General features: G+C 53.0%; 1 protein-coding gene across 1 annotated transcript in view; it reads right to left on the reverse strand.

Annotated features, from left to right (window-relative positions):
* LOC144721500 (complexin-1) overlaps positions 1-8168 on the reverse strand; it is a 38354-nt gene extending 30186 nt beyond the window's left edge. The window contains exon 1 of the mRNA XM_078599149.1: positions 7947-8168. Coding sequence (XP_078455275.1) covers positions 7947-7977 — 31 coding nt within the window. The 5' untranslated portion in view covers positions 7978-8168. The remainder of the gene's footprint in view (positions 1-7946) is intronic.
* Positions 8169-8838: the final 670 nt, after the last annotated feature.

Genomic DNA, 8838 nt, shown 5'->3' on the forward strand with positions numbered 1-8838 from the left:
GCTGAAGAGTGTAGTTACATCAATCGCTCTACTGCCCCTCTGTGCTCCGCCGCTTCCATCAACCCGCAGCGAGTGACCAGCGTGGTGAAGTATGGTCAAATAACCGCTACGACCCGCATGGCGTAGGGGAGGCCTTCATCCAGCAGTGGAGGGGGGAGAGGGAGTTGCCTCGGGGCGAGGTTGGAGATGTACAGGGTGGTCCAGATGTCTTGTGACCCACATTTAATTATCCAAAACGTAATATTGTTGCTGACCAATGGGTGTGAAAACAGAAATGAATAAGCAGAGGAAAAACAATGTTAGGGGTCAATTAATTGGGGGTCACAAGACATCTGGACCAGCCTGTAGAGTACAGTGTATGCAGTAGTCCTGCATATTCCTCTCTCTGCTCCCTCCTCTGGGAGATCGGGTATCACGGGTGTCGTTGTTTCCCCGTTGCAGGGCGCTCGCAAAAATGTGCAGAGCGCCGGGCGGCTGAGGTGGTGCATCAGCCATTCATCTCAGTAAGTCAACCCATGGCACCTGGGTCTGTGACGTGACCTCCTGCCAGCGGGCGTTCGACACTTCACGTGGCTTTAAAGGGCACCTCGCCTGGCACAAGCGCCGTGGTGACGTCACCGCCATTTGTTAGCGAATGGCGGTTGTTGTTGTTGATGTGGTTAGGAAAGGCGTTCGATTAGGCTGGAGTTTAATTCACTGGAGGTTTCGCGAAGCAACGGTAGCTCCAGACTGAGGAGGCCCCAAACTCCACCGCGGGGTTTTCATGGTCAGCTGACAGCCTGTGGAGGTGGAGATGTGAGCCTGTGGGTCTCTATGTGAGTCTATGGGTCTCTATGTGAGTCTATGGGTCTCTGTGAGTCTATGGGTCTCTATGTGAGTCTATGGGTCTCTGTGAGTCTATGGGTCTCTATGTGAGTCTATGGGTCTCTATGTGAGTCTATGGGTCTCTGTGAGTCTATGGGTCTCTATGTGAGTCTATGGGTCTCTATGTGAGTCTATGGGTCTCTATGTGCGTCTATGGGTCTCGAGGTGAGTCTATGGGTCTCTGTGAGTCTATGGGTCTCTATGTGAGTCTATGGGTCTCTGTGTGAGTCTATGGGTCTCGAGGTGAGTCTATGGGTCTCTGTGAGTCTATGGGTCTCTATGTGAGTCTATGGGTCTCTATGTGAGTCTATGGGTCTCTATGTGAGTCTATGGGTCTCTATGTGAGTCTATGGGTCTCGAGGTGAGTCTGTGGGTCTCCATGTGAGTCTATGGGTCTCTATGTGAGTCTATGGATCTCGAGGTGACAACGCTCTGACGATGAAGATAATTTCCAGCGCATTCCAGTTCGTCAATGAATCCACCTGTGTCCATCCCTCTCCCTTGCGTGAGACGCATTGAGGAGTGGCACAGATGGGAGGGGTGAGATGTGGGGGTGTGGGTTGAGGGTGGGGGGCATTGACGGTAGAATCCCCCTCAACATCTCCGCCCCCCTACAAATCGAACATTCGGACCCGCCCCGACTGAACGTCTGTGGAAAAGAGCTTCATAGCTTATCGGATTCTTGCCGTATATATCTACTATAGTAGATATATATATAGTAGATATATATCTACTATTTAATCACCCAGGAATGTGTCCTTAACGCTCGTGGCGTCACCCCACATCGACCAGCCCCCCTCATTAATAATCATGAGCAGGTGACGTCACCAAATGGACACCCCTCCCCCCCCCCATTATTACTGCTTACTATAATGAGCCAAGAATGTCTGTGTGCAACGCTCGTAACGTCTGTGTCACCGCGCCCTTACAAATTGTACACGAATGGATGCAATGAATATCACGTCGCGGTCTGCTTTTCGCTTGCAAGTCTCAGCTTCATTGCAACACAACCGTCCCTTGGACGGGCAAAATGCTCGTAATTAAAGATGTTGATTCTCGCCAGGGCCCATGCCAACAACGCTAGCGCCAGTGGCTCCTCATCCCCAGCGCCACTCTCTCTTTCCACGCGAAGTCTCTTATTCGCCTTCCCTGCCGCGATCGGGTGACTATGTTACTCACGTTGAAGTTTTTATTTTATTTTAATTAAAACAAAAATCAGGTACGTATTTTTTTTAATGTTTGTTCATGACGTCGGCTGCCGCTCAATAAGGCCGCCGGGGGGGAAGTGCGGGTCACGTGTCTCGTGAGCGGCTAATTTGGTGCGCGCGACCGTGATTAATGGAGCCGCGCCGAGCCGAGGGGAGGGGGCACGGGGGGGGGCAGGGGGGAGGGGGCGGTGGAGCGAGGGGGGGGGGTCACGCTCTTTCCACTGCACGGCGACACCTCCAGCCCGGATACACACGCACACCGGCTACGATGATGCTTCCATAAAGGAGCAGCAGTCTGCAGTAGCGGCGTTGGCGTGCGTTTCGCGCTCCTGTAAATGATAGTAATAATTCAGAATGCGCAGTCCTCTGTCAATCTACTGCTGGATGAGGATCGTGGGGGGGGGGGGGGTGGTTATTTGTCTATACTTGACCCCACCTTGGTGATAGTGCGCGTTGCTAAAGAGGGGGGGGGGGGGGGTGCAGGGACCATGTGAAGCGGTAGTGTTGTGGTTAGCGCCCTGGGCTACGAACCCAGCGACCCGAGTTCGATTTCCGCTCACGGTTAACACTAGTGGCAATTTTCTTAATCGGTTCTGGGCCTCCCCTAGATTAACTCAGCCTTAAAATAAGTACCTGGTTCTATATGCAAACATCGTCACTGGGGAGACAAAGGCGGTCGGTCGTAGTGCTGACCCACCCCACACCCTCGTGTGCCCTGCCCAGCTTCATAGGTGCTCGCGAACAGCACTTGCCCCGACGGTCTATTAAGGCTGGACGCGGGATCTTGGTCTTTGATGCAGGAATCGGGTTCGTCGAATACTCGCGACTTCTGTGAGAGGCCGAGTCGGACACCGAACTCAGGCGCGTTGGGTTTGCCGCACAGCGCAGTGCGCACACCACTCTGCCACCGCTCCCACCCTTTTCTTGTATTGCGCTCGTGAGTTACACATTACGCACACTAAATGCACACACGCACACGCGCTGTGGATATAGCGTATTGCAATTGACAAAGTACATACAAGATGTAGGTTGTTTTATCGTACACACACACACACACGTGAATAAATAATGTGATGTTTATACTATAGCGCGTCGTTGAATTTGAATGCATACCAATGTTGATGCAGATAGATCTTACCCATGCTAAAGGTCTCCGTATCGCTACGATACTATTGCCTTTTAGGGGGCAAGTGCTGGTAGCGAGCACCTATTAAGGCCGGCACGGCAATTGCCGGAGTAGTCAGAACCACGCCCCAGGGCCACGCCAGGCCGCCTTTGTCTCAACATCGCTTATGGTTTTAGACAGCGCACCAAATACACAATCAAATAACACCGATAATCGAACCGAGGTCGCTGGGATCGTAGCGCAGAGTGAAAACCACTGCGCCACCGCTCCCTACACACACACTCACTCAAGCACGAGGCACACACACACACACGAGATCGACAGAGTGCGCAGGCGGTCCAACTGCGCTGCCGTCCACGGGTCGAGATGGACCCACGGGCCCATGTCTGGCTACGGAGAGCTGGGGAAATTGGACATTCCTTGTCCAACGTCACCCACACTGCACCACTGCGCGAGACGCAGTGAGGAGTGGCATAGAGATGGGAGGGGTGGGTGGGGGGTGAGATTTGGGGGTGGGTTGAGGGTGGGGTGGGGGCATGGACGGTAGAATCCCCCCCCCCCCAACATCCCCGCCCCCTACAAATGTAACGCTAACCTCTGCAAATTGCAGCCGTGCGCGTGAGTGATCATCTCATTCCACTGAAGTTCCGTCAAGCGATAGCATCGGCCACGTGTCCGTGCAGACACCCTCCCCCATGTCCTCGCATGTATACGATCAGAGTGTCGTGTACTTGGGTCGTAGAAATCGTTTGTTTATTTATTTCAATCCATTACCTTTATCGGAATGGGGAGAAGAATAATACACCGGTTACCGGTTTTGCCGCACAAATAAAAATGTCTGCAGCAGTTAACGTAACGCGTCTAGCTTTGTTCTCTCTTCACTGGGGGCCGGGGGGAGCTGCCCCAGCGGTGTGATGGCCAGCACGTGACTCGACTTGTAATGCAGAAGTCTCCGGTCCGGCTCGATATCCCGGTGCGGCAGGCGAAACGATGGGGGCAAGATTCTTAGACACATCCACCCACAAAACGTAGAAACGGCAGGTCACAAGCGGGTGGGTTAAAGCGTGGGTACTCAGACCTCATCCAAGACGCCTGGGCAGCGTGGACTAATGTACCAACTCCTGCATCACGTAGAGCTCCCGCACCTCCGATTAGCACGGTTGGCTACGTACGGTGCGAAAGAAGTTTAACACACATGCATAGTGGAGAGAGGCCCCTTACGCTATCAGTGACGCATGCAAGGATTTGCAGGGCTGTCGTTTTACCTTCAACTGAGAAACGAGAGTGTGAAAGTACTAACATCCCACTGGGGACGATTCTAATAACGGTTAACGGTTATGGTTTAACAACCCCCACTACCTGTTTAATCCACTTCTGGATGAAGGCTCCCCCCCCCCCCACGTCGTGTTATTCATGGGGGTTGTTTGACCATACTTCACCACGCTGGTACGTGCGGGTGGGTGTAGGGGGTGGTGGTAACGGTGGCGGGACAGATTCAGATGGGATCCACCACTGATGGTAGCCGTGGCAGGGGATTGAACTGACATGGGAGGGTTCATTGCGCACTGCGTGAAACATCAAAGGCACACGTGTGCGTGTGCCACAGTGTGTATAATACCCATACAAGACAAGTGGGGAGCGGTAGCGTAGCGGTTAGCGCACCGTGGTATCTGAACATATTTTGGGGCCTCCCCTAGATCGACTCAGCCATAAATGAGTGCCCTGATGCGGTGTGTGTATGAGACAACACTAGGGAGAGAAAGGCGGTTGGGGCGTGGTGTTAGCCAAACCACCCCCTCGTGCGCCGTGCCGGCTTCTAATAGGTGCTCGCTAACAGCACTTGGCCCAACAATATGTATGGGTAGACGGGGGATCTTGTTCTATGTTACCATTACCTATATATATGTGTGTGTGTGTTTCTTGGTGTGTTCTATGTGTGTGTGTGTGCGCGTGTGGGCTGGGGAGTAATTTCTCTGAACATTATGCACGCGCGAGTTGACGGGTTGGGGACAATACTGACAACGACGACGATAACACCTAAAGCAATGACAATAACATTAATTTATAGTACTGGATTCATTTACACACAACCCATTTGCACGACACGAATTCTCACAACGTCTAAACTGCCATTGCAGCGCCCCGATTTTTTTGGATAATATGTTATTTCACCTTTATTTAGCCAGGTAAAAAAAAAACTTGAGGTTAAACACGTCTTTTGCGAGGGGGACCTGGCAAGCAGTCATAAAAAAAATCATCGCACAATACGAAATAGTAGAATACAAAACGTTCAAAACATTTAAGATGGTCAATGACATTTACTTCTTGATCGAGCAGAGCTTCACCGAGTCTCGAGACCGAGAGACCAATTTTCAAGAGGGTCCTGCTACTGAGATGGTTGGTCAATTGACATTTCTTGGTTTTTTTGACAAATTTAATTTTGCAAGTCGTTGTGTGACATTACAGGCAAACGTTACGACGTCAAGGCACGTGTCTTCTCCCATGAATTTTAACGTAACGATTATTGGTTCGACCCAGTCGTGTACAGGCGTGGGGGCTGGGAGTGGTGGGGGAAAGGGGTAAAAAGGGAACGTTAGGGGGATATGCGGGGTCGTATTTGGTTGGAGGTTGTGCAAAGAGGAACGCGAGGTACTCATAGTCTTCTTTGAGTTTTGGGGGAATTCAGAGCGTGGGAGGGGCACATTTATATCTCTAAGAACCAGGGAGCCCCCCTCCCTGGGGACCTCCCCCTCGCACCCCCCCCGCCCCACTATAGCGCTCAGGGATCATCCGATCGCAATAGAATGTCCCCCCGCCACCCCCCCCCTCCCCAGCACTGTGGACGCCTTCACGTGTCTCTGCGCCAAATGCTGGAGCGCGTGTCGACTCGTAAATACACGGGGCTATCACGTTGAGGAAATACGCGTTCAAGTTATGGACTGCACACAATACGTGTGATATATCAACTCTCGCACAGCTGGAAGGTGGGCGGGGGTGGGTGGGGGGGCGAGCGGTGACGCTGCCGTTCGCGTTACAGACCTGGCGACCTGAGTTCAGTAATTCCCTGCCACGGCGAGTGAAGTCTGAACAGGTCCCCCCGCCCCCCCCCGCCTCCAGAAATCACCAACCCGTACTGACCAGCGTGGTGAAGTATGGTCAAACAACCCCCTAGAATGGCGCCGCAAGGAAAACGGACTCCTTCATCCAGCAGTGGATTGATGAAGGCTGGAATGTATGAGGGTGCTGTGAGTTCGCATGCTCTTTATCGTAACTATATATTTATGTGCCGCTCGTTTACCAGTAGCGGGGTCTGATCGCGTGTGATCGGGCGTGACGTCACAATCCACAGTCGGCGAATTACTCGGTTCACACGTTAACGGGACCGCGTCATTGGACAGTGTTTAGCGGGTAATGTTTGGCGGAGAAATTCAAAATACATCCGTTGTCGGCTTTTCTAACGTCAAGGATGTAATTTTTTTATTTTTTTCCCCAAAGCTTTCGAACCCTTCCAGAACATCAATAGAATTGACACGATCGTCTGTATGGAATATATAGATGTATTGGTGAAGAGCCGCTATTCGGTAGAGTTACTGTGTGTGAGAGCAGTGCGTGAGCGCTGCACTGCGCTACGAACCCAGCGACCCAAGTTCGATTTTCGCTCACGGCTAACAGCAGTAACGAATATCTGAACCGGTCCTGAGTCTCCCCTAGGTCGATTCAGCCTCAAATGTGTATCTGGTGCGGTGTGAAAACCATCAGCATTGGGGACACAAAGGCGGCCGGGCGTTGTGCTCGCCACCCACCCATTTCGTGTGCCGTTCCGGTTTTCATAGGTGCTCGCGAACAACACTTGCTTCAACAGTCTAGTAAAGGCTATACGGGGGATCTTGGTCTTTGTTTCGTGTTGGGGGCTTGGGGTGACGCAGTGGTTAGCGCACTGCGTTATGAACTCAGCCACCTAAGTTTGATTCCGGCCACGCCTATTGCTAGCGGTAAGTTCTGTCTGAACCTGTCCTGGCTTCCCCCTCGGTCTGTTTAGCCTAAAACGAGTTACTGATGCATAGATTAAGCATCGAAGCTGGCAACACAAAGACGGCCGGGCATTATGATGTCCACAGCACCACCTCGTGCTCCTATTAAGGTGCCCCCGTTGCGACTGAACAGACTGTTGGGGCCAGTTGTCTTTGCGAGCACCTCTGAACGCCGGAACGGCACACAAGGGGGTGGGTGGCCAACGCCACGCCCTTTGTCTCCCAAAGTGCTAATGCTTTTAAACACTACACCAGGTACTAATTTAAGGTTGAGTCGACCTAGGGAAGGCCTATGGCCAGTAACAACACACACAGAGTCTCTGGCGCTGCGCCGCCGAGCGGGATGGGGCACGGGGCGGGAGACATACACGGGGCGGGAGATGCGAGGCAACGAGAGAGGGGAGGGCGGGTAGAGGGGGGGGCACGATAGCTTAACGAGGATCACAACCTCCACTAAATCTGCGGCGATCGCGCTAATTCTCATTGTGTACAATACAATACACACATCTCCACAAGCCGCGCTGCGTGCCTGCCCGCACGGGGAGCCGGGATGGTTTCAAGTGCATTGCGACATTTAAAGCAGCGAGAGGGAGAGAGAGAGCGTGCGGAGAGAGGGAGACACAGAGAGAGAGGGAGACACAGAGAGAGAGAGAGGGAAACGCGCGGAGAGAGCGAGGGAAAATTCTCTCTCTCCGTGCTTTCCTCCACGACACTCACCTCCCAACGCTTGCTTCATCACAAAATCCATGCTTGCGGCGAGCGGTCGGAGGCGTCAGCAGCAGCACAGCGAAGGCGGCCTGGCGAAGGAGAGAAGAGGCACGGGTTGAGAGAGAGAGAGGCACGGGAGGAGAGAGAGAGAGACGGAGCGTGTGTGAGACGCGGGAGCGGAACAAGCGCCGAGCGATCGGAGCTTCGCTAATTTTTCTCACTTTGGCGAGTGGCGGAGGAGGAGTCAGCGCGGACAGCGCCCGTCGCGCCACGCCCACCCCGCTAGCCAGCAACCAATTAGGGCTCGACTTAGCGGGGCGGCAGCCAATGGCGAGGAAGGACGCGGTAACCCCCTGCGTCCCCCCCCCCGTGCCTCACCCTCCTCTCCTCCACCCCCTCTCCTCTTCCCCGCACATGCACGCGTGTCTGTGTGTGTCTTTGTGTCGGTGTATGTATGTGTGTGCGTCTTTGCGTCTGTGTGTGGCGCTGGCCACCCACCCCCTCGTGAGCCGTGCCGGCCTTCATAGGTGCTCTCTAACAGTACTTGCCCCAACAGTCAGTTAAGGCTTTACGGAGGATCTTTATCTGTGCCTGTGTGTGTGTGTACTCGTGTCTCTGTGTGTTTAAAAGTGATGTCATCGCGGTGGTTTCCCAAAACCAGCGCGGAGCTTGCACGCTGCGAGGTAGCGAGAGAGAGAGAAACTGTTGAGAGGGAGAGAGAGAGCACTGACTATAGGAATAGTCATGATTTTACGAACATTATTTTTCAGCTTGGTCTAATTTTTTTTGTATATATGTCATAGGAGTTATCAGCTTCATCATCACGCTGGCATCATCGTAACCATTCAATCAACTTCACCATCGCTTTTAAACAATGTTGTGATCTTATGGTGACGGTGGT

Source organism: Lampetra planeri, chromosome 12 (assembly GCF_965212315.1).
Source record: "Lampetra planeri chromosome 12, kcLamPlan1.2.h2, whole genome shotgun sequence".
NCBI classification, from domain to species: Eukaryota; Metazoa; Chordata; class Hyperoartia; order Petromyzontiformes; family Petromyzontidae; genus Lampetra; species Lampetra planeri.